This window comes from Symphalangus syndactylus, chromosome 10 (genome assembly GCF_028878055.3).
Source record: "Symphalangus syndactylus isolate Jambi chromosome 10, NHGRI_mSymSyn1-v2.1_pri, whole genome shotgun sequence".
Taxonomy (NCBI): domain Eukaryota; kingdom Metazoa; phylum Chordata; class Mammalia; order Primates; family Hylobatidae; genus Symphalangus; species Symphalangus syndactylus.
In genome coordinates, this window is record NC_072432.2 from 26878748 (window position 1) to 26904368 (window position 25621).

The 25621-nt window shown below is 44.7% G+C and overlaps 1 protein-coding gene across 10 annotated transcripts in view; it reads left to right on the forward strand.

Annotated features, from left to right (window-relative positions):
* The first annotated feature begins 9908 nt into the window (after positions 1-9908).
* MLLT10 (MLLT10 histone lysine methyltransferase DOT1L cofactor) overlaps positions 9909-25621 on the forward strand; it is a 217638-nt gene continuing 201925 nt past the window's right edge. For 3 of the 10 annotated variants that reach the window (XM_055296722.2, XM_055296723.2, XM_055296725.2), the window contains exons 1-3: positions 9917-10303; positions 10430-10589; positions 14613-14692. In XM_055296722.2, coding sequence (XP_055152697.1) covers positions 10430-10589; positions 14613-14692 — 240 coding nt within the window. In that variant the 5' untranslated portion in view covers positions 9917-10303. Of the gene's footprint in view, positions 10304-10429; positions 10590-14612; positions 14693-25621 lie in introns of those variants that run through there. The other 7 variants (XM_055296717.2, XM_063610194.1, XM_055296724.2 and 4 more) reach the window with 6 other exon arrangements.

A 25621-nucleotide genomic window follows, 5' to 3' on the forward strand; every position in this document is an offset into this window, starting at 1 on the left:
CTTTTAAAGTTGTTCCACAATATTTTAATTCAAACTTCTACTTCCTTTCTCAGTTGGGGTAGTGTTTTGTTTGTGTTTTAAAAAAACACATGGCACAACAAACGTTATGGAAAACGCACTCATTCCGTTAAATGCCGATACAAACCTGCCTTTTACTCCATCTGTCTAAGCAGCGCATTGCTAAGTATAAAATTAAAAAAAAATTTTTTTCTCAAAGACGTATCTATTATTTCTTGGCAAATACTATTTGGTGATGTGGTGCAAAAACACAATGGTAAAAAATTTCGGGGTATTTGTAAGTTTTCTGGAGAGTTGCAGGCCCCTTTCCTTTTGAAAGTTTAGAGCTCCAATACCCTCAATTCTACTGGCAGAATTAGGATGGACTTAGAGGGTCCTAAACGTGACCGATTCACTAAGGCGGGGGGGGGGGGGCTACAGCTTGCAGCAACGTGCTCGGCAACTTAATCCTACGCTAAAAGAGGGCAGAGAGCGAAAAAGAATGGAATACAAACTCTCCCGACATCCGTAGTTACTTTCAAGGTGGATTGTGTATTTTAAGGCTGATGGGAACGTCTGGTTTGTGGAGCAAAAAGAAGAGAAGGTAAGTGTTTGTCCTTGTATCCACCAGTTCGTAGAGAAACAATGAAAGAACAAAGGGAACCACTTCCCCATCTGAACATTTTCTGTATCTCCCTCCGTTTCAAGCCAAAAAGCTTGGGAAGGGATTCGCTTTACTCTACCTTAAGTAGCGGTTGCTGGCTTGTTGAACTAAGAACGAGAAAAAAGTTGAGAGGCAGATATAGACTAAATAATAATAAAAAAGGCTTGCTGTGGCAGATCTCCACCGCGCCAGTCTTAGCAACTTGCAGCAGAAGTTGCTCAATGCACGGAGGCAAAGCCCAAGGAATATCCTTTGCACACCAGATTTCGAACTCAGTCATTTAATTAAATAGCCTTTCTTGCTGTTTGAAGGGATTTCTGCGCACAAAATGTGTAGGTAGTGGCTATGGGAGAGATGTACTATTTAGGTCGAAAAATGATCTCATGGCTATCCGGAAAAGAATTTTTAAAAAGGAAAGGGGATTCAAGTATCACGTTACTGTTTGCTAATAGAAGAAATGGCAGCACTAGCTGGGAAAGGAGAGGGATTCGTATTGAAATGCATTTGCTTTGGGGTACGCTGGTTATCCGCAAGTCTGGCTTTGTGGGTCTGCGTGGCTGAGTAAGTGACCGAGTGCCTTCGGCATTATATAAATGGATCGATGTGTGGGGGAGTCCCCAAAGCCGTCGAGCACGTGAAACGCGATTTTTTACTGCCCTCCAAGCGGCGACCAAGCCCCGCTCCACCCTACCCCACCTCACCTCAAAATCCGTATATTACCTGCCCTGTTACAGTGACACATGTTTATGTTTATAGTCCTGGTTTGTAGTAGTGTCAAGAGCCGCAGCAAGAGGAGGGGGAGGAGAGAGGAGAGGGAGGAGTAAATTCAACCACCCCCACTTGTTGTTAAAGCAAATTTACTGCGTTATTGCAAGCTCAGGACGGGGGGCTGGGATGAGAGTTGAGAGGAAGGGTTGAGTTGGGAAGTGTGTTGGCGGTGGAAGCGGGGGGTGGGGTTAGGAGATCCGCAATGGAGCTCCTCTCCCCAGCAGCCCAGGACAAGCAGCTCGGTCAACAGGGGAGCATGCTGGCGCGGTCGAAAACAAAAAGGTTCCTCCTGCTCGCTGCGTTCACGTGGGGGGCTCTGCACGCGGGGCTCCAGGGCCCTGACCTCTGACCCCGGCTCCTCTCCGCGCTCTCCCGGTGCCGCGCGGCCACTTTTTACCCAGGATCCCTCGCGCGGGCCGCGCTCGTGCCGAGCTGGAGTCCTTCCTAATCCTCCATTCCCGGCTCTCGCTCCCCGCCCCCGCCGCCAGCTCCGGGGGAGGATTCTCCGGCGGGGAACCCCCGCCCCACCCCCACCCCGACTGCCCCGGCGGAGTCGGCCGCCGCGAGTCCGCGCGGGGCGGGGAGGGCCGGGCCGGGCCTCCCCTACCGCGCGGGGCCTGCGAGGGAGGGGAGGGACGGGGAGCCGAGGGGAGGGGGCGCCGGCCTTCCGGCTCAGCTGCCCCACCGAGGCCTGGACCTGTTGACTGCGATTGGCCCGCCTCATCCCGCGCCCTCTCTCTGCCCGCAGCGGCCCCAGCCCTTCCGCGGCGTCGCGGGGAGGAAATGGGGATGGCTGTCCTCCTCTCCGCCTCCCTCCAACTTTCCTTTTTTTATTTGGGTGTGTAGTGGGTGGGGGAAGGCGCTGAGAAAGCCCAGGCAACTCCACCGCCGCCCCATCCTGCCTCCGAAAGTCTCGTCACGCCCGACCCGCCGCCGCCCTCCCAGCCCCCACGACTTAAAACCGCCTCCCCTCCTCGCAGCGGCGCCCAGGCCCGGAGCCCGAGAGCCCTCGACGCCCCCGCCGCGCCTCCCCCGCCTGGCCTGGCCCAGCGGTGTCCCCAGTGAATTGTGTCGCTTTTCTGCCCTGGAAGCTCCCTCGGCCACGTTCCACTTTTTTTCCCAGTCCCAGGAGGCGTAAGATAAAACCTCTGATTTGCTGCGTGCTGCTAGGCACATTCTCTGCCCTCTCGCCCGAAGGACGAGTTTAAAATGGAGAGTTTAAAATAATAGCATTTACAGGAGGAAATAAAGAGCGAGGGGATGGTTCTTTGGCCGGTTTTAAGACATACATGCTTTTTTGTTTTTTTTTTTTAAATACAAGATGTCTTAAGGGTTAAAAGCGTTCTGGGGTTTGCTGTATTTCGTTCTAGATTTGGGGTTTCCTGAGGAAATGTTTTCCGGAGGGAAATAGCAAATCAACATTAAGATGGAAGCGAGACTTCCCAGCCACTTTTGGAAATGAAAGGGGAAATTGTAAAAATACATTCAGAAAAGGGCGCGAAGGCGGCGGCTGCGGGGAAGAAGCTGGAGTCTTGGGAGGAAGCGCAGTGGGTCGGAGTCGGGGGAAGCAGGACCGGCCAGGTCCGGGCGGGGAAGAAGGCGTGCGGGCGGCGGGGCGTGCGCCGGGCCGGGCCGCTGGAGGAAGGCGCGGCGGGACGGGCGAGCGCGAAGGGGCAGGCGGGGAGGGCCTCGGGGGGCGGGGGCCGGCGCGCCGGAGGAAGCGGGACCTGGCTTCTCGCGCCCGCCGGGCCGCCCCCATTGTTCTGCCCTAGCGCCGCTGTTAGCCGAGCACGTCCTGACCGAGGGAGGGGTCCCGCAGGCCAACCCGACCCCCGCCGGCGCCTCCCCGGGCTCCTGAGCTCCGGCCGGGTCGGGTCCGGCCGGCGGGGCAAGTTTTGATGGTCAGACTGAGCCAGCGAGGGGTTCCCAGCTGAAGACCTCGGAGGAAGGAGCCTTTACAGCGTGCTGCGAAATTGAAGGAAGCCGGGCGAGCCTGCAACGCACACGTTATGAGAAAAAGGGAAAGCAACATAGATATGTTTATAAAGTGATAAATTGATAAGAGACACACGTGGGCAGTTATTATTCTGGATCCGGAAAGTTACAGTAGATTACATAATATTTGAAATATCTTGAAATGTATGGATTCAAAAATCCATTTAAAAAATGGTTCAAAGGAATTCGGAAAAGCACGTTTCGCTATCCTTATTACTGATTACTCAGCTCTTCTTTGTACACAGAAAGTCTAGTTTTAAAAGGAAAGGCTGAGCTAGCCCTTTCAAAAACGGGCTTCCTTTAACGTGAAGTGCGTTTTCAAAATAGGGAATTTAAAAAGGGAAAAACGTTTAATTTGCTTTTAAGCCACGTTTTGGAAATAAATAATTGCAATCCACTTAATAAACTGTCTGTTTTCCTTTGTGAGGCATATGGAAGAAATATTTCTGGCCAACGTTACAGTTGTTTTTTTTTTTAAATGAAGATTTCCAACAAGTGCTTGCGAGTCTTGTCGACAAGACCAAAGTCATCGTGCGTGAAAGGCCAAGAAAAAATAATTTCAATCTTGTGGTCCAAACCTTACTAGGGCAAGAGAGTAATTTCGACTTAGGTTTATGATAGACTTTGCGGAAATTCCTTCTAAAATACTCATTACTAGTCTGTGTGTTATGAAGAACTGTTTCCCAAGGTAGATTTTAAAAAACCAATTAGAATTGATCTTTAATGGAATATTATATTTACACGTCATCATGAAAACATCATTTGACAGAGTTTTGAATTACAAGAAAGGAGTTAACAGATGATGCTCATAAATAGCATCTGTTTGAAAAGATCCCTTAAGAGTCAGTTAAAGGTAGTGATGGTTGTATTTTTGCATTTGAAATGCTGTAGAAGTTGCTTGCATTTTAACACTTTCATTTTGCGGGTCTTCTTTCTAAACTTGCATTTCCTCATGGAAATCATTCAGTTATTTCGAGATATAGGGAGAAATTCTTATGTAAGAAATCATTTGAGGCGTAACTATGGAAAGATTTGAACAGAAAAAAAAATCGGTGTTGAAAATCAAGTATTTTCAATCTATTTTTTCGTTCCACACTCATCCTCCCACAGTTCCCCCCATCAATTTACATTTTTTATTTATGTCTTTGAATATTTAGAATAGCTTTACGTGTTTATCTGTTATGAAGTTGATAGTAGAAGGTGAATCGTTTGACATCATTCACTGTTTCAGATATTTTTTGTTTCATTTAAAGTAAAAATATTCTTGGGAGTCATGTATTCTTGTGAGAAAAACAACAAATGGATGGAAAAAGGGTATGAATGGGGGTGGGGATGGACAGGGACAAGTAGCATTCCTGGTCAGTCTTTGTGATACCTTTCTTTAATTTTATGTCATTATATTTTCCACTTCTGCTTGCACCAACGATCATTGCTTTTTTAATTGGGGTAAAGTGCCACCATATAAAAATTACCTACCTTCTGGCTCTCAAGCGCCGCAGTAAAATAAGGCTGACAAAAAGTGATCTGAGGCTTGTGTGTTTAATTCGCCAGGAATGTTAAGCTTCATAAGATTCACCCTATGGGGTCATGTTGGTCCTTGGCACTGTTACTGTACAGTTTCAGGAGGTAAATATGCACATTATAGATTTTAAAAATCTAAGATGTACTAGACCAACAGTTTATTAATCGAAGGAATAAAAAATGAATTTGTCAACCTCATTCTTTCTGGGACACAATGCACTTAATTAACATATTCTTGGGCTTGTTTCTGGATTTGGTAAGCAGTGGCCCCTTTTGGAGAGGAAAACATTTAAATCTTAAAAAGTGATCTTCTTTGGTCCAAATAGTATTTATAAATTCAATTTAATTTCTTCTTTTTTTTTAGTCTAAGATATGTTGCATTTCTTTCAAGGTTCTCTTCCATTTCAAAAACTGATTTTCCTCTTTTCCACGTCCAGAATCTTTTCACTTAGATAATCTTATGTAGCCTATAAACAGACACCTAAATATGTCACTTTAATCACACTTTAATTATAACAGAGATGCAGATCTTCAGTGTCAGTAAAAAATGAGAACATGGACCTTACAATACATACTATATTGATGATACTCTGAAAAGTCAAAATATAACACCTTTCAGTATTGCTGCATCATGGAAAAAAATAGTTCAACTCTGAATCATTAACGAGATTTATGTAACACCTAGAATACCTAAAGGCATATTTTAGATAGCATTTTTATATTGATAATTACATGGTGTTTTACTAAAAAAATGTAAATACAGCCATTTGATATCAATTTTATAGCAAAAGAAATAGCTCTGAGGCCAAACACGATTAACTAAACCAAACCTTTCAAATGTTAGACCTTGATTCTTAAAAAGATTTTTATTTAGATGACATACAATTTAAATTTCAGAGTTATCTACTGAACTTTCAGAAAATTAAAGTGTATATAAAAACAATATTAATTATAATTGATTCTAAGTTGGAGACTGTTTTGTAATGATGACTTTTACATGAAAAGGTGGTAAACATTTGAGGGCTATTTAGAATAGTCAATTCTAAACTACCTGGTAAATAAAAACTGATATTAATTTCAACTATTGAAAATCTTCAGATGAATCAATTCACCTGAAGATTTTTGTTAATCATTACTTACAAATTTTAGTTCAATTGTACATACAAAATAAAATCTTGCTTTACTTTGAAGAATAAAATTCAGAGTGTAATTAGCTTTTAAACACCAATTGAGGACCTTAAACAAACATTTACTCTAGACCTACTATGTGCAAGACACTTGCTAGGTGTGATGGTGAGTAAAAAATAATCACCTAGTAAGATTAACAAGTTTCATTAAATAGATTTTTGAAAAAGCCATTAACAGAATCTCAATTCAAAACATAATTGCAGAGAATATTTTTATATGAAATTTCAAATAGTACTCCATGATATAGGTGCCCTGGTGGTTTTGCATCTATAAAGACACAATACTCATTTATGGTGACGTATTAATAACAAAGCTAGTTTCAGAAACACTTCAGTATTTTAATCATACTAGCATAAATACATGGCTCATAATAAACTCTTAATGAAAAAGGTAAAGACTCTTGGGTACCAAATAGCAAAACAAAAAACAGAGATTCCTCTATGTAAAAGAGGATATATCTGAAAGTCTGCACAGATCATAAGTGTCTTTTTGACTTTTCCAACTAATTTATTTAGAAACAAGTTGATAGACTCCAATGAGGTTTAGCAGATGCAGGAATTCTAATTGCTTTTTGTTTAAAAAACTTAGTCGAAGAGCCAATATAGAATTTTACACACTATGGAAGTCAAGAATCTGAGTTCAGGAAAGTGTATCTAGTGTCAGCATTATAGAAGTATCCCTCATATGGATGTAGAAATAGACCTCAGTTTCTATACCCCATTGTAGAAATTTATATACCTTGACAATGGGTACAATAGACCAAATATAATATGCACAAACAGAAGGCAAATAAAACTTTAATTTACAAAGGAGATAAATATGAATAGTACTAACCTCTGAAATGAATATGGTTTTAAATATTTCTTTCATAATATCTACTTATTAAATAATTATGGAAAAGCAAATACAGAAATTTGGTGCCTACCTTAAAGAATAAAGAAAATTATCGGAAGACATATTACCCATAGAGCAAAAATACATCTTCCCATTATAGTAGGGTTAGAGGTTACATCATAAAATACTTGAGTTTTTTGTGGTTTCCTCAGATGATTAGTTTGGAGAAACCGATGAGCTAGTACTGAGTTAGCTGCTGTTACGTGAAGCAATATTTAGAGACAACAGGGTTTCATTTTATCCTAGAGGTACTACATATACTTTTTTGAAGGATATTTTGAGAATATAAAATAAAATTTTAGGGTAACATTTTACAATTGAAATTGTTCTTTTTCACAAAGTTATTTTATAACTCCTATGGTAATTTATTTTTATATTGCTATGTATTTTAAAAAGCATACTTTAACAATTCTGCCAATGTAATTACAAGTTTTATCCATTTTGAGGTAGGAAAATTAGCATATTCAGCCAATTGTTACATATATGACTATATATATATATATATATATGTCTCACAAAGGACAAATAGAACTTTCTGACTGCTATGTTCCCCATATCCAAAACAGTCCCCAGTACACAGTAAATGTTAAATAAATATTTACTGAATGAATAATTAATTGCATATTTGAACTGTTTTACTGTTTTATTCTGTCTGCTTTTCTTCCTTTTCACTTAACATTTTATAGAAATATACAAAATATTATACTTCAGATATATAAGAAAAAGTTTGATATCTGGTACGAGTTAAAATGAAAATTAGTTATTTACACTCATGTTTTTTCTTATAATTTTCATACTCAACATGTTAAAATCAGTTTTAAATAATTTGAATTATATTTTGTGAACACATGTATGCATCTTTAACAAAATTTGTTTCAGATACTATTTATATACAGGCTGTTATGAAATAATACATTTTCTCTTTTTAAAAATTTCTGAAACCTCTTACAAATGATAAATTTTTTTTGTTTTGTTTAGGAAATAGCAAGTGTTTACTTACATTTGTTTTAAGTGTTAAAGAATAGGGCAAGGTACCCATCCTTCTTTACAAATTAATTCCTTCACAAGAACTAAGCTCCAATGCATTAAAAATAAAACAAATGTATTTTTAAATAATTTAATGCATTAAGGCTTGGCTGCAGTGTTTGGGAGGGGAAGTTTCACATTGATTTTTAACTCAAAATTGCTCTATAGTAAGAGTCTGAACAGGACTTGGATATTGAGCTGGTATCCTTTGTATAAGGGTGAAGATAAAATATATGGTTAAGATACACAAAACAGTCTAGTTTTGTTTGAAGGCCGTTTTAGTTTCATAAAGTTTTAAGATAGTTAAAAAATATAATTATTATATATCCAGAAATGTATTGTTGTCACATCCCAAAAAAGAATTCACATTATGTAGTCTTGTCACCTTTTCTAAATGCACTATGTGAATTCTCATTGTTTTAGTGTACATTTTAATTGCCATTACTTTGTATATCTCAGCTTCTAAAACATCTGAATTTGCTATATATGCTCTCATTGCGCTGTATACCTATTATCACTCTTACACATATTTCTGGCAATTAATTTGAAGTAGAAAAACAGCCATGATACCTTTTCTAACCCCCCTTTATCAGAAGAACATTTAGAAGGCTTTTAAAGCCCAAACCATTATATTATCTTTTGGCGACCGACTAGGAGAACTTGGGTTCTCTGTGCTTTAGCACTGCGAAAGTGCATCTTCCAGATCAGCACATTTATAATGCGAATTCCTGATAAAGAACCATTTTGTACCTGCAAGGTATTAATCATGTGTCATGAATTCGCCTTTTAACTGGGATTGTCATTTAAACAATCTATACATAATTCTGATTTCATGCGAAACCTTTCTAATTAGACATTTTTTGCTTAAACATCAATATTGGGCTTTACGGATGCATAAGGAATAGGGCGACAGTGGAAGATTTTAGTTTAAAAGTGCTCGGTATCCAGCTAATTAATGTATGCAGATAGGCCGAATCCATTTTCCATTTGTTTGTGAGGTGGGAGCTCTCATCTTTCTGCCACTTTTAAATGACCTCACATTTCCAAGTATAAATTTGGAGAAAAGACCCGGATCAGAGGAATCCTCCATCAAAACTGGACGCCACTGTCTGATGGCGTTAATTATGTTTTAGCGACTGACTAGGAGGGCTAGAGTTCCTTCTTCCTTTTGGTGTAATACAACTGCATTTTCCAGATCATCGTATTATATTGCTAATTCTTGATAAACCACCATTTGTCCTGCACACCGAGCTGAGGGGCGCCTTGGCGTTCCCTCTCCGAGCGCAGCCCTAACCCAGGCTTTTGACCTGCAGCCTGGAATGCACTTTCGTTTGTCACTGGGGCCCACGTAGTGCGAAAATGGGCGGCAGATTTGGTAGGACTTCCAGCGGGTGAACTTTGGGAAGAGTCCAGGACGTGAATGTAATGGGTGGAGAGGCTGCGGCAGGACTGTGAAGTTAGCGCGGCCAACTGCAGGAAGCCATGCTTCATTACACCCTTCATGGGAGCTGGCACACTCGCCCCACCCTCGTTTTCCACGGGCCAGTCTTGGAGGAAAAGGCCAGCAGGTAGGTTCCCAGGGCACGGAGATGATGCCCCCGGGGAGTCCCCTCTGGCGATTCTGAGAAAACCCGTTCCCAGCCCTGGGCGTCCGCCTCCCCCGCCACCTCCCAAGCCTCTTCCCGACGCTCACACGCGGCCCGCGCCACCAGCGCTGCAGAGGGCGGCCCTAACGTCCCCGCCCCCGCGTGCGCGCCCCCGCGCCCCCGCGTCAGCTCATTCCGGCCTCCGCGCGCCGCCGGCTCCCCTAGCGCCCACCCCCAGCACACCTCGGCGGCGGCGAGCGGCGCGGGGGAGGGGGACGGGGCCCCGGAGATAGGCCGGGGGCAGCCGACCGGCCGCGGCGGCGCGCACGCAGGGCTAGCCTCGCCCGGGCCTCCTCCCTCACGCCGGCCGCAGGACGGGCGCGCACGCCGAGTGACGCTCGGAGGAGGAAGCGCAGTCCCCTTCCCCTCCCTCGCTGCCCCTGGCCCAGCGGGAGCCCCCCCCAGTGCGCCTGTGCGGAGGCCTATCTTGATTATGTGTGCCCTCTCCGGGCGCCCGCGTTAGCGGCCGGGTGGAGGTGGGGAGGGAGGACGCTGAGGAGGAGGAGGAGGCGGAGGAGGCGGTGGAGGGGAGGTGGGGGGAATCAGCAAGGACATGGCTCCTGACTCCTGTGCGGAACGTGAGTGACTGAGCGGCAAAGCCCGAGTGAGCGAGCGGTGGGCTGCCGGGCCGGGCGGGGGGCGCCGGGGCGGGCTCGGGGGGCTGTGTGTGGGGGGGAAGCACTAATCGGCTTGCATGTGTTTTTTAATGGTCCCCCCAACTCCCTCTTAGATGGTCTCTAGCGACCGGCCCGTGTCACTGGAGGACGAGGTCTCCCATAGTATGAAGGAGATGATTGGAGGCTGTTGCGTTTGCTCAGACGAGAGAGGCTGGGCCGAGAACCCGCTGGTTTATTGCGACGGGCACGGCTGCAGCGTCGCGGTGCATCAAGGTAAACACCCAACCGACCGCCGGGGCCCGCCGGCCTGCGCCCAACGGTCACCGCCGCCCCCACCTGGGCCGCAACCGCCGGCGCCCCTGCCCCGTGCAGCGGCCGCGGGAGGGACGCGGAGGGTCCGCGGCGGGGCGCGGGGGGTGTGGGCCGCGCATGTAGGAGAAAGTGCGTGTGGCCTGGACTGTCATGTGATTCCGCTCTCACTCTCTCAAGTGTCATTCGGCCGCCGCCTGCGCCCGGGGCCGGGGGCTGCTGACTCGGCGGGGCGGGGCGGGGCAGGGCGGCGGCCGCGCCCTCGAGATCCGGGCCGGGGTGGGGGCGGGGGCGGTGGCGGCGCGCGCCCCTCCCGGGGTTCCCGGGGCCATGGGCGTGGGTTTGGGAGAGTGGAGCGCTCTCCTCTCCCTTGGCCTGCAGCCGCCTGTCTGCCGCAGTGTTTGGAGACTTCCTGTGGCGTGGAGACGGGCTGGGGGACGCGGCGCCAGGGCGGGGATTCTGGGGGTTGCCTCGCCTCTTTAGGTGGGGAGGGATGCGGGGTCCCTTGCACCCCGAGTCAGAAGGCTCGGGCCCTGCCGCCGCCGCCCGGTAGCTGTCTGCGGAGGAGATGGCGGAGTCCGTTGCTGACCGTGCTGGAGTGGCGGGGCTGCTGCGGCGCCTGTGGGGTGGCCGCGGCAGGCCACCACCAGCCTAGGTGGCTGAAGAGAAGAGGTGGCGGTGCCAAGTCACTTTTGGGGAGCCTCTTAGTTTATTCCTGGTTGTTAACAATTGATGAGGTTTTTGGATGTACAAGAAGGCCGAGGACACTAGTAAGATACTTTTCTGGCCTTTGAAGTGGCCGACTTTTCCCCATTTCACGTGGTAAGGAATCCAGGACAAAACAGTCTACATTCTTTTTTGGTGGCTCCATGTCCCTTCGCATTTCTGAATCTGGCGTTAAGTGATGCGTATGTTTTTAGTAGTCTGTTGGAAAGGACTATCACCAAAGGGCAGACAAAACTTTGAACATGTGCTAAAGTGCATTTTGTAGAGAAACGAATGTCACATTTGGGAAGGGAGACTTAGATGCAGTGGTGATGATTCCGAGGTAGTGAACTTACTCCGAGAATGCTGTTTATTCCCAGACTTTTATTTTTTTACTTTTTATTTTGTTGAGACGGAGTCTTGCTCTGTCACCCAGGCTGTAGTGCAGTGGTGCCATCTCAGCTTACTGCAACCTCTGCCTCCTGGGTTCAAGCGATTGGTTCTCCTGCCCCAGCTTCCCGAGTAGCTGGGATAACAAGCACACCCTAGCACACTCGCTAATTTCTTGTGTTTTTTAGTAGAGACAGGGTTTCGCCATGTTGGCCAGGCTGGTCTCAAATTCCTGACCTCAGGTGATCCTCTTTCCTCGGCCTCCCAAAGTGCTGGGATTACCGGCGTCAGCCACTGCGCCTGGCCCTAGACTTTTAAAGAAGAGCCAAGTTGCATGTCTTGGTTTTTTAGGGAGTGAATACAATGCGTGTCAAACCAGATACTGATTGTAAGGTCATCCCGTGTTCATTGGTATTTTGAAGGCTATTTCTTATGAATTGGATGATAAACTATCAAAATTTGATAGTAATTTCTATGTCCCAATATAGAAAATTTTTATTTAAATTTTAAATTTTCCTTCCTAGAAGTACACCTGAATAAAGTTTTTGGGCAATGATGCTGTGTTTTGGATACCTGTGCCGTGTTTTTTGATGGATAGACCATTTATAGTCAGACACATTTTACAAATTCTTTTTTTTTTTGAGACAGGTTCTCACTTTGTTGCTCAGGCTGGCATGCAGGGTGCTATTACAGCTCATTGCAGCCTTGACCTTCCAAGCCATCTTCCCACTTCAGCCTTCCCAGTAGCTGGGACCACAGGCCTGGACAACCATGTCGGGCTAATTTTGTATTTTTGGTAGAGATGGGGTTTCACCAGGTTGCCCAGGTTGGTCTTGACTTTTTTGTTTTGAGACCGAGTTTTGCTCTTATTGCTCAGGCCAGAGTGCAATGATGCCATCTCGGCTCACCACAACCTCTGCCTCCCAGGTTCGAGTGATTCTCCTACCTCAGCCCCCCGAGTAACTGGGATTGTAGGCATGGACCACCACGCCCAGCTAATTTTTGTATTTTTTTTTAGTAGAGATGGAGTTTCTCCATGTTGGTCAGGCTGGTCTTGAACCCCCGACCTCAGGGTGATCTGCCTGCCTTGGCCTTCCAAAGTGCTGGGATTACAGGTGTGAGTCACTGCGCCTGGCCTGGTCTCAAACTTTTGAGCTCAAGGGATCTGCCCGCCTTAGCCTCATAAAGTGCTGGGATTACAGGCATGAGCTGCCTTGCCTGGTCCTACAAATGTTTAACTGGAAGTAGAAGTTTAGCTTTTGGAGTTTTAAAAAGTTATACTGAATTTATATTCTGCCATGATTGTACAGTAGGTAGTACTCTGCTTTGTGAATTTGTATTCTTTGTTTCTTTATATATATTTCTTGGGGCGGAGACTCCCTCTGTCGCCCAGACTGGAATGCAGTGGGGCAATCTCGGCTCACTGCAGTCTCTACCTCCCGGGTTCAAGTGATTCTCCTGCCTCAGCCTCCTGAGTAGCTGGGACTACAGGCACTGCCACCACACCTGGCTCATTTTTTTTTTTCTTTTTTGAGATGGAATTTTGCTCTTGTTGTCCAGGCTGGAGTGCAGTGGCATGATCTCGGCTCAATGAAACCTTTGCCTCCCAAGTTCAAGTGATTCTCCTGCCTCAGCCTCCCAAGTAGCTGGGGTTACAGGCGCCTGCCACCATGCCCAGCTAATTGTTTTTTTTTATTTTTAGTAGAGACGGGGTTTCACCATGTTGGCCAGGCTGGTCTGGAACTCCTGACCTCAGGTGATCCTCCTGCCTCAGCCTCCCAAAGTGCTGGGATTACAGGCATGAGCCACCGCGCCTGACATGAATTTATATTCTTTAAATGCTTTCCAATATTTAAGATATTTTCATATTTCTGCCTAGCAAGCTCATGCAAAAGTCTACTTCGTTATTAGTGTTTTTAGAGTTTTAGAAAATTTTCAGTTTTGAGCTAATTATTAACTTTAAAAACCAATTTTAAAACAAGACTGTGATTAGATATGTAATGTATACTTAAATCATTTGGAGCATTCACAGCATTATGTATTTAGAAATAAACATACCTTTTTTTTTTTTTTTTTTTCCCGAGATAGGGTCTCCCTCTGTTGCCCAGGCTGGAGCACAGTGGTGTGATTATGGCTCACTGCAGCCTTGACTTCCCAGGCTCAAGTCAGCCTCCTGAGTAAGCTGGGACTGTAGGCACATGCCACCATACCCAGCTAATTTTTTTTTTTTTTTTTTTTAAATTAGAGACGGAGTTTCACTCTTATTGCCCAGGCTGGAGTGCAGTGGTGCGATCTTACCTCACTGCAACCTCTGCCTCCCAGGTTCAAGCGATTCTCCTGCCTCAGCCTCCTGAGTAGTAGGATTACAGGCATGTGCCACCACTCCCGGCTAATTTTGTATTTTTAGTAGGGACAGGGTTTCTTCATGTTGGTCAGGCTGGTCTTGAACTCCCAGCCTCAGGTGATCCGCCTGTCTCAGCCTCCCAAAGTGCTGGGATTATAGGTGTGAGCCGCTGCGCCTGGCCTAATTAAAAAAAATTTTTCTTTGTGGAGATGGAGTCTCACTGTATTGCCTAGACTGTTCTGGAACTCCTGGGCTCCAGCAGCCCTCCCATCTTGACCTCCCAAAATGCTGGGATTACAGGCATGAACCATTGCACTCAGCCTTGATTTGTTTAGATGAGGTAACACAAAAGAGTTGCATTTAGAATTTTTACTTTTTAATTAAGTAAGCTGTGTATGTGATAAATAGGATGTGAACTGTTTTACTTCTCTGTAAAGAGATAGTTTACTTGAATAGTGACAGGTAGATTAATAGGGCTTTGAAAGGGTATTTGATTTTTCCATAGTTCTTCGAATCTTAACATTTTAACACATTTCATTTTTCAACAGCTTGCTATGGCATTGTTCAAGTACCCACTGGACCATGGTTTTGCAGGAAATGTGAATCTCAGGAGAGAGCAGCCAGAGTGGTAAGGACTATTTATCAAAAACATTAAACTTTAGTGAGTAGCTTAGGAAATTAGGAACTGCACTCCTGTTGTGGTTTGTGGGGTTGTCAGTCATTTCTTCAAATATCATAATGTAAGAGATAATTTAGGCCAAATAATGACTTCGAGTATTAAACGGATTTTGTAAAACTGAAAAACAAATGGAATCAAGTGAGTATATTTTGGATACTTTGAAAACAAAAATACATAGTCATATTTGGGCTTTGTTAACTAGTTACAGAATCAAGAAAGCTTGAAGAAGTTTGAAGGTTACACTGGCTAATCATAGTTAAAATATAATGGAAATAGAAACATAAGGAAGTTACACTGATAATTCTGTTAGGTTTTGTTTAATGGGAAAAAAAACCCAATACATTTAGTGACTATCATATTCCTTTTACTACATCTTTGGGTGTATATAACTTCGAACACTCACTGATTTCAGGCATTCAGTCCCTTTGGCAAACCAACATAAAAATCTTTTTTTTTTTTTTTACTTGGGTGTTTACCTTATTTCAGAACTTTTCTAAACCTCTTGTAAGAATGAAGGAGGTGCCGGGTGCAGTGGTTCACACCTGTAATCCCAGCACTTTGGGAGGCGGAGGTGGGAGTATCTCGAGGTCAAAAGATGGAGACCACCCTGGCCAACATGGTGAAACCCCGTCTCTACTACAAATACAAAAATTAGCTGGGTGTGGCACGCACCTGTAGTCCCACCTACTCAAGAGGCTGAAGCAGGAGAATTGCTTGAACCCGGGAGGCAGAGGTTGCAGTGAGCTGAGATGGCGCCATTGCACTCTAGCTTGGGCAATAAGAGCGAAACTCCGTCTCAAAAAAAAAAAAAAAATTACAAGCATTAGCTGGGCGTGGTGGCATGCGCCTATAATCCCAGCTAATTTGGGAGGCTGAGGCAGGAGAATGGCGTGAACCTGGGAGGCAGAGGTTGCAGTGAGCTGAGATCATGCCATTGCACTCCAACCTGGGTGACAGAGCAAGACTCTCAGGAAAGGAAAAAAAAAAAAAAGGTAGGCCGGGCGCAGTGACTTACACCTGTAATCCCAACACTTTGGGAAGCCGAGGCAGGAGGATTGCTTGAGTCCAGGAGTTTGAAACCAACCTGCTCAACTTAGTCTCTACAAAAGAAAAATTTTTTTAATTAGTTGGGGCTGGGCACAGTGGCTCATGCCTGTAATTCCAGCACTTTGGGAGGCTGAAGTGGGCAGATCACTTGAGGTCAGGAGTTTGAGACCAGCCTGGCCGACATGGTGAAAGCCCATCTCTGCCAAAAATACAAAAAATTAACTGGGTGTGGCAGAGCGTGCCTGTAGTCTAGCTACTGTGGGGGCTAAGACAGGAGAATCGCTTGAACGAGGGAGCCAGAGGTTGCAGTGAGGCAAGCTCATGCCACTGCACTCCAGCCTGCACTCCAAACAGAGTGAGACTGTTTAAAAAAAAAAAAAAAATTAGTTGGGCGTGGTGGCTTGCACCTGTAGTCCCAGCTACTCTGGAAGTTGAGACAGGAGGATTGCTTGAACCTGGGAGGTTGAGGCTGCAGTGAACCATGACTCCAGCCTGGGTGACAGAGTGAGAGACTATCTCACAAAAAACACAGTGAGGGAGGTATGTTTATCCTTTGTGTCCACAAGCATTTTTCCCATTTGGATTTCTGAAAATATCAGAAATAGATTTTATTTTCATCAGTTTATGCAAACCTACCATTTAAAATGTGATAGTTCCTTTTTCTAAATCTTATTATATTTATTGATTTATTATTTATTCCAAGACATCTTGTTACAGCAAATTCCTTTCCCTTGGTGTTGATTATGGAATTAGACTGAAGGTAGAAAACAAACATTTCAGCTTCTTTACCTAGGCATATAGCAAAAGCAGAAGCTTTTATGTTTGCCTGGGCAATTTTTGACCACTAGAAATAATGGGCTGGGTGCTGTGGCTCATGCCTATAATCCTTGCACTGTGGGAGGCCAAAGGGGGTGGATCACCTGAGGTCAGGAGTTTGAGACCAGCCTGAGCAACATGGCGAAACCCCACCTCTACTAAAAATACAAAAATTAGCTGGGTGTGCGCCTGTGATGCCAGCCACTTGGGGGACCGAGGCAGGAGAATCGCTTGGACCTGGGAGACAGAGGTTCCAGTGAGCTGAGGTTGCGCCACTGCACTCCAGCCTGGGCGACACAGCGAGACTCGTCTCACAAAAAAAGAAAGAAATAATGGTTGAGTAGCCTATAAAAATGTGTTGAGTCTCAGAGCTATTTTTATTTTATTATTTTGAGACAGTCTTGCTCTGTTCCCCAGGCTGGAGTGGAGTGGCGCAATCATGGCTCACTGCAGCCTTGAAGTCCTGAGCTCAAGAGATCCTCCTGCCTCAGCTTCCTGAGTAGCTGGGACTTACAGGCCTGCAGCACTTAACACCCAGCTAATTATTTTATTTTATTTTATTTTTGAGGCAGTCTCGCTCTGTCGCCCTGGCTGGAGTGAAGTAGCGCCATCTCCACTCACTGCAACCTCTGCCTCCTGGATTCAAGCGATTCTCCTGCCTCAGCCTCCCATGTAGCTGGGACTACAGACATGCGCCACCACACCCAGCTAATTTTTGTACTTTTAGTAGAGATGGGGTTTCACCATGTTGGCCAGGCTGGTCTCTAACTCCTGACCTCGGGTGATCTGCCTGCTTTGGCCTCCCAAAGTGCTGGGATTACGGGCGTGAGCTGCCATGCCCGGCCTGAATTTTATTAGAAATGAGGTCTTGCTTTGTTGACCAGCCTGGTCTCGAATTCCTGAGCTCAAGAAGTCCTCTTACCTCAGCCTCCCAAAGTGGTGGGATTACAGGTGTGAGCATCCGTGCCTGGCCAGAGCAATTTTTTTATAGTTCTGATATGTTTTGGTTGTGTGTGAGAATGCACTTTAGTAGAATTACAGCTGTTATTCTAGTGTGATTTAGCAAATGGAGGAGGAAATCAATCATAGAAAGTTGGGACTTGGTGAAAGCTTTATAGAGCTACTCTTTGACTTTTTTTTCTTTGTATCGTGTTACGGTTTGTGGTGAATAGGTCACTACGTGGTGGAACCTATGGTTTATTAGTAAACACTGACAATGAGATGAGGCTGTTCCAGGGGGTGTCACAGTAGATTGAAGGCTGGAAAAGATAAGAAAATAAGGTGGGTATTCAGAGAGAGAAGATAATGAATAGGGAGTGTCAGAATGCCAGCATCATTTGCCTCAAATGCCACTTGTTACCTGCTTCTACTCTTTTGTTCTCTCTAAGGACATGGTCAAAGTGTCAGTGTGAATAAGGTAGTTATCTTAAAAGGTGTATTAGGGCTGGGCGTGGTGGCTCAAGCCTGTAACCCCAGCACTTTGGGAGGCTCAAGTAGGCGGATCACATGAGGTCAGGAGTTCGAGACCAGCCTGGCTAACATGGTAAAACCCCGTTTCTACTAAAAATACAAAAAATTAGCTGGGCGTGCTGGCGTGCACCTGTAATCCCAGCTACTTGGGAGACTGAAGCAGGAGATTTGCCCGATCCCGGGAGGCGGGGGTTGCAGTGAGCTGAGATCGCGCCATTGCACTCCAGCTTGGGCAATGAGCGAAACTCTGTCTCAGAAAAAAAAAAAAAAAAATTATATTAGATGCTGCTGTGTGCAGTGGCTTGCGCCTATAATTCCAGTGCTTTGAGGGGCCAAGGTGAGAGGATCACGCCTGAGTTGGAGATCAGGCCACAAGTTGGAGATCAGCCTGGGCAACATAGTGAGACCTTATCTCTACAAAAAGAAAAAAAAAAGCCACATGAGGTCGTGTACTTGTAGTCCTAACTATGTGGGAGGCTGAGTCAGTAGGATCCATTGAGCCCGTGAGTTTGAGGTTGCAATGAGCTGTAATCACACTACTGCACACTAGTCCAGGTGACAAAGTGAAACCCTGTCTCTTTAAGAAAAAGAAGTTCTTGCAGGGGGGCATTTTATTTTAACATCATTTGGTGGGATGTGGGTGACATTAAGTTTTTTTTTTTTTTTTTTTTTTTTTTTTGAGATGGAATTTCGCTCTGTTGCCCAGGCTGGAGTGCAATGGCACGATCTCGGCTCACTGCCACATCCGCCTCCCGGGTTCAAGTGATTCTCCTGCCTCAGCCTCCAGAGTAGCTGGGATTACAGACACTATGCCCGGCCAGTTTTTTTTTTTTTTTTTTTTTTTTGAGATGGGGTTTCGCTGCTGTTGCCTAGGCTAGAGTGCAATGGCACAATCTCGGCTCACCAAAACCTCCACCTCCTGGATTCAAGCGATTTTCCTGCCTCAGTCTCCCCAGTAGCTGGGGTTACAGACATGCGTCACCATGTCTGGGTAATTTTTGTGTTTTTAGTAGAGACAGGGCTTCTCCATTTTGGCCAGGCTGGTCTCGAACTCCTGACCTCAAGTGATCCACCCGCCTCAGCCTCCCAAAGTGCTGGGATTACAGGCGTGAGCCATGTTGCCTGGCCAAGGATTTTTAAAGAAGAGGCAAAAGCATAACCTTTTTAAAATTATATTTAAAAATATATATTATATGTTTTTGGAGACGGAGTTTAATTCTTGTTGCACAGGCTTGGAGTGCAGTGACGTGATCTTGGCTCACTGCAACCTCCGCCTCTCGGGTTCAAGCGATTCTCCTGCCTCAGCCTCCGGGGTAGCTGGGATTACAGGTGTGTGCCACCATGACCAGCTAAGTTTTGTGTTTTTAGTAGAGATGGGGTTTTTTTCATGTTGATCAGGCTGATCTCGAACTCCTGACCTCAGGTGATCTGCCCACCTCGGCCTCCTGAAGTGCTGGGATTACCATTGTGAGCCACTATGCCTGGTCTGTAGTGTATAATTATAAAAGGCAGGGTCCTTTGTAAGAAACAGATAAGCAAAGAAAGAGCATTGTATTATAAGGACACAGGAGCCAAGAACCCTAACATGGAAAGTATTTGACCCAGAAAGGGAATTGAATTAGTCTTATGAATCTTTTTTCTACTTTTGTCTGCATGCCTACTTCCATTCTTTTCTTTCTGCAGATTTACTGTGCTACTCGTTCCAAAATGAGTAGCTAACTTTTTGAGTGCTTACTATATGCCACATACTGTGCTAAATGTTTTATGCCAGTTACTTCATTTAAGCATCCTATCACATCTGTGAGGTGGATATTATTCTTATGGGTAAGGATAGTATAGTTTTAAGAGAAATAGATGTTTTATGACAGTCTGGGATGTGATTAAGCTCTTAACCACTGTGTTACCTCTTAACCACCATGTTACCTCCTATGGTGAAAGATGGCGATACCTCAGCTCCTGATACGTTCCATCTCCTGTCTCAAAAGCGAGTAAATTCAGTCCCAGTCTCATGTTCCTTTGAGAAAACAATAAAGCAAAAGCCCAACTTTGGTTTGGCTTGGATGAGATACCTAGCACTGGACCGTTTTGCTATGGTGAGACAATAGGGTCAAGTTGCTCAGACACAGGAAGAACTCTCTGGACTGGGGATAGCTCACTTCTCAGGGAAGGGGGATTATGACCTGGCAGTACCCTGACAGATACCGAACAGTAAAGATTCAGAAAAGTAAAGGAGCATTTTCAGAAAATTTAGGTACTATATAGAATGAACTTGAAAGGGAAGGTTAAAGATGGACTTAGGATGCTATTACTATAAAGATGTGGGAATACAAAAGGAGTAGAAAAGAAGGGAGCATTTTGAAGTATGAAATGACAGAAATAGATGTTAGGTAAAGGGAAGGGAATAAGATGATTCTTAGATATCAAGGTGCTCACTCATTAGTGGTGATACCATTAATAAATATTAGAGCAGTTGTAGTAGAGGAAGGAGAGCAAGTGAAGAGTAGAGAAAGACCTGTTTTGGGCATGTTAGTTTTGATGCTGCTAAAATTTTTGTATTGGAGGCCGTGCGTAATGGCTTATCCCTGTAATCCCAGCACTTTGGGAGGCCAAGGCGAGCGGATCACCTGAGATCGGGAGTTCGAGACCAGCCTGACCAACATGGAGAAACTCCGTCTCTACTAAAAAATGCAAAATTAGCCGGGTGTGGGTGACACATGCCTGTGATCCCAGCTACTAGGGAGGCTGAGGCAGGAGAATTGCTCGAACCTGGGAGATGGAGATTGTGGTGAGCCGAGATTGCGCTATTGCACTCCAGCCTGGGCAACAAGAGCAAAGCTCCGTCTCAAAAAAAAAAAAAAAAAGATTTTTGTATTGGAAATTTAGGATACAGTTATAGAGTGAAGTCAGAGTTGAAGCTGCATAGAGGGAAAACTGGGAACCACATGCTTTTTTTTTTTTTTTTTTTTGCTAGAGAAGAGAAATGTTCACATTTGGGAGAGTAAGAGAACTGATTACCAAGGATTGATAGTGAACTGTCAGGACAAGAACCTAAAAAGTACAGTCGCCACAGAGACAACTATGTGTTCAGGAAAGAAAAGTTGATAGTAACAGTGCTGCCAGGAACACTGAAGGACTAAGAAAAGTTTTTGAGACAGCTAATACAGCTTCCTGGTTTGGGTAGAACCCTGGTTATAGGGCATGGAAAATAGCAGACGATTTGATTGTTGTGTGGAAAGTATAAGGAAAGAGAAAAATTAAAGGAGATGAGGTTGAGGAAAGTTTGGTTTTTAAGGGACGTTCTTTGTAGATAGACATTCATTATTTAGAAAAAGCACCCTGTCTCCCAAAAGAAAAAAATTAAACACACTTTCTCCTGACTATTTTTGTATGTATGTATTTAGAGACAGGGTCTCGCTCTTTGCCCACGCTGGAATCAGTGGTGCGATTTTAGGTCACTGCAACATCGAACTCTGGGGCTCAAGGAATCCTCTCACTTCAGTCTCCTGAGTAGCTAGGACTATAGGCGCATACCACTATATTCGGCTAATTTTAAAATTTTTGGTAAAGACAAGGTCTTGTTATGTTGCCCAGGCTGGTCTTGAACACCTGGCTTTAAGAGATACTCCCGTGTTGTCCTCCTAAAGTGTTAGGATTTCAGGTGTGAGCCACCATGCCTGGCCTATTTTTTATTTAGTGAGCATTTGTTCTGAATTACTGCAGGCTGAAGTGACTTATTAGAAATTTTATCTACTTACATAATTTTGATGAGATACAGAAGAATTTTTTTTTTTTTTTTTTTTTGAGATGGAGTCCTGCTCTGTCGCCCAGGCTGGAGTGCAGTGGCGTGATCTCGGCTCTCTGCAAGCTCCACCTCCCGGGTTCACGCCATTCTCCTGCCTCAGCCTCCCGAGTAGCTGGGACTACAGGCGCCTGCCACCACGCCCAGCTAATTTTTTTGTATTTGTTAGTAGAGACGGGGTTTCACCGTGGTCTCGATCTCCTGACCTCGTGATCCGCCCGCCTCGGCCTCCCAAAGTGCTGGGATTACAAGTGTGAGCCACCGCGCCCGGCACAGAAGAATTTTTAAAAATTAAATTTAATTAATTTTTTTTGAGACAGTCATGTTCCATCGCCCAGGCTGGAGTGCAGTGGTGTGATATCGGCTCACTGCAACCTCTGCCTCCTGGGTTCCAGTGATTCTTGTGTTTCAGCCTCCTGAATAGCTGGGATTACAGGCATCTGCCATGATGCTTGGCTAGTTTTTGTATTTTTAGTAGAAACTGGATTTCACAATGTTGCTCAGGCTGGTCTCGAACTCCTGGGCTCTAGCAGTGCCTCCTGCCTTGGCCTCCCAAATTGCTGAGATTACAGGTGTGAGTGACTGTATCTGGCCAGAGAGGAAGGACATTTTAGATTGTAAATATTCTACTTTGCTTTTTTTTTTTTTTTTTGAGATGGAGTCTCACTCTGTGGCCCAGGCTGGAGTGCAGTGGTGTGATCTCCGCTCGCTGCAACCTCTGCCTCCCAGGTTCAAGCGATTCTCCTGCCTCAGCCTCCCGAGTAGCTGGGCTTACAGGTGCCTGCCACTGTGCCTGTCAAATTTTTTTTTTTTAAGATGCAGTTTCGCTCTTGTTGCCCAGGCTGGAGTGTAATGGTGCAATCTCGGCTCACCACAACCTCCACTTCCCGGGTTCAAGCGATTCTCCTGCCTCAGCCTCCCGAGTAGCTGGGATTACAGGCATGCACCACCACGCCTGGCTGATTTTGTATAGTAGAGACGGGGTTTCTCCATGTTGGTCAGGCTGGTCTCAAACTCCTGACCTCAGGTGATCTGCATGCCTCAGCCTCCCAAAGTCCTGGGATTACAGGCGTGAACTCCCATCCCCGGTCCTACTCCTGGCTAATTTTTGTATTTTTAGTAGAAATGGGGTTTTACCGTGTTGGCCAGGCTGGTCTCGAACTCCTGACCTCAGATAATCCTCCTGCCTTGGCTTCCCAAAGTGCTGGGATTACAGGTGTGAGCCACCCCGCCTGACCCCTTCATTCTTTTATTTTTTTAATTCTCTGCTGATTTGGAGGTCATATGCTCTATTTCTTTTATGTTAGTGATTGCACTTAAAGTTTTAACATGCGTACTTAATGTTTTTCTGAGTCTTAATATGTGTACTCCCTTTGAACAAAACGAAGGTCTTTGGGACACCTTGATTCCTTTGGTTCTTTTTCCCTTGCACAATCTATGTTATTGTTGTCTTTATTATTCTGCTGGGTTTTTTTTTTTTTTTTTTTTAAGATAGGGTCTCACTGTGTTGCCCAGGCTGATCTGGAACTCTTGGGCTCATGTGATCCTCTCACCTTAGCCTTCTAAGTAGCTGGAATTACTCCATCTGTTTTTTTTTTTTTTTGGTGATGGAGTCTCACTGTCGCCCAGGCTGGAGTGCAGTGGTGTGATCTCGGCTCACTGCAATCTCCGCGTTTCATGTTCAAATGATTCTCATGGGTTCAAGCGATTCTCATGCCTCAGCCTCTCGAGTAGCTGGGACTACAGGCGCATGCCACCTTTTCCGGCTAATTTTTGTATTTTTAGTAGAGACGGGGTTTCACCATGTTGGCCAGGCTGTTCTTGAACTCCTGACCTCAGGTAATGTTCCTGCTTCGGCCTCCCAAAGTGCTGGTATTACAGGCGTGAGCCACTGTGCGTCTTATTTTGAATCTTCTGAATAATCGTGTGTTTTAAAAAAATAGTTATTTATAATTAGGCTTAATATTACTGATGTTTTTGTTCAACCTAGCCTTTTATTTTCCTTGTTTATGGGTTCATTTTTTTTCGTTTGAAGGTTTTGGTATTTTTTTCTTAGGGTCTGAGGCTAGTAAGTAATAAGTAAGAAGCTATATTAGTCTTTTTGTGTCTACGAATTTCATTATTTTGCTCTCTTGGAAGCTAGTTTGAATCCTTTGATAATAGCTATTTTCCTATAAAGATTTTATTCTAGTTTGTCTTCTGGTATCTGTTGGTTGATAAACAATCTTTTGAGTTTGTTTATCCTGTTTGAGGCTTGGTCTGGTTTTTCATTCTGAGGACTCAGTGTCCTTCCATTTTTTATTTTCTACTCTGTCTCTTCAAGTACTGTAACCTTCTCATTAACTTCTCTTTTCCTAGAACTGTTAGGTAGATGTTTGGGATTTTCATTCCGTTTTTCATGTCTTTTAATTTGTCTTTCATATGTTTATCTTATCTTTTTTTTTTTTTTTTTTTTTTTGAGAGGGAGCCTCTGTTGCCCAGGCTAGAGTGCGGTGGTGCAATCTCGGCTCACTGCAAGCTCCGCCTCCTGGGTTCACGCCATTCTCCTGCCTCAGCCTCCTGAGTAGCTGGGAATACAGGTGCCCGCCACTACGCCCGGCTAATTTTTTATGTTTTTAGTAGAGACGGGGTTTTTCCGTGTTAGCCAGGATGGTCTCGATCTCCTGACTTCGTGATCCACTCACCTTGGCCTCCCAAAGTGCTGGGATTACAGGTGTGAGCCACTGCGCCCGGCCTTTCTATCTTATCTTTGCATTATTGATAACGTCTTTAACTCTGTCTTCAGATTTATGCTTATTTTTAATTCAGTGAATTAATTTTTTTCTGAATAAATTATTTCTAGAATTTTTGTGTGATTTTATTTTTCAATTTGTCTCTTTTTTCAGGGTATCTTGCTTTATTGTTTGAAGAATTATATTCTTTTTTTATTTTAACATTTAAAACATACCTATTGTAAAGATTCTCAGATTTTGGAATTCTTTGTTTGTTTACTCTAGTGATAGATGTCTTTATATCTTGTGCAATTTTTGACTGCAAGCTAATCTTCAGGTGGAGTTGTCTTTCCTGGGATTCCTGTTCCTCTACCATAAGTTGTGAAGATGTCACTGTGGGCGGCCGGGCGCGGTGGCTCACGCTTGTAATCCCAGCACTTTGGGAGGCCGAGGCGGGCGGATCACGAGGTCAGGAGATCGAGACCACGGTGAAACCCCGTCTCTACTAAAAATACAAAAAAAAAAAGAAAATTAGCCGGGCGTGGTGGCGGGCGCCTGTAGTCCCAGCTACTCGGAGAGGCTGAGGCAGGAGAATGGCGTGAACCCGGGAGGCGGAGCTTGCAGTGAGCCGAGATTGCGCCACTGCACTCCAGCCTGGGCGACAGAGACTCCGTCTCAAAAAAAAAAAAAAAAAAAAAAGATGTCACTGTGGGGTTTTTGCCTTTGCTCTCTGTCTTTTAAGAATTGTGTTTGGCTGACCAGATTATAATGGTTTCTACAAGTGAGGAGATTATTCTTTTTTTTTTTTTTTTTTTTTAGACTGAGTCTTGCTCTGTCACCCAGGCTGGAGTGCAGTGGCGCAGTCTTGGCTCACTGCAACTTCCACCTCCCGGATTCAAGCAGTTCTCCTGCCGCAGCCTCCCCAGTAGCTGGGATTATAGGTGCGTGCCACCACTCCTGGTGAATTTTTTGTATTTTTAGTAGAGATGGGGTTTCACTGCGTTTCGATCTCCTGACCTCGTGATCTGCCTGCCG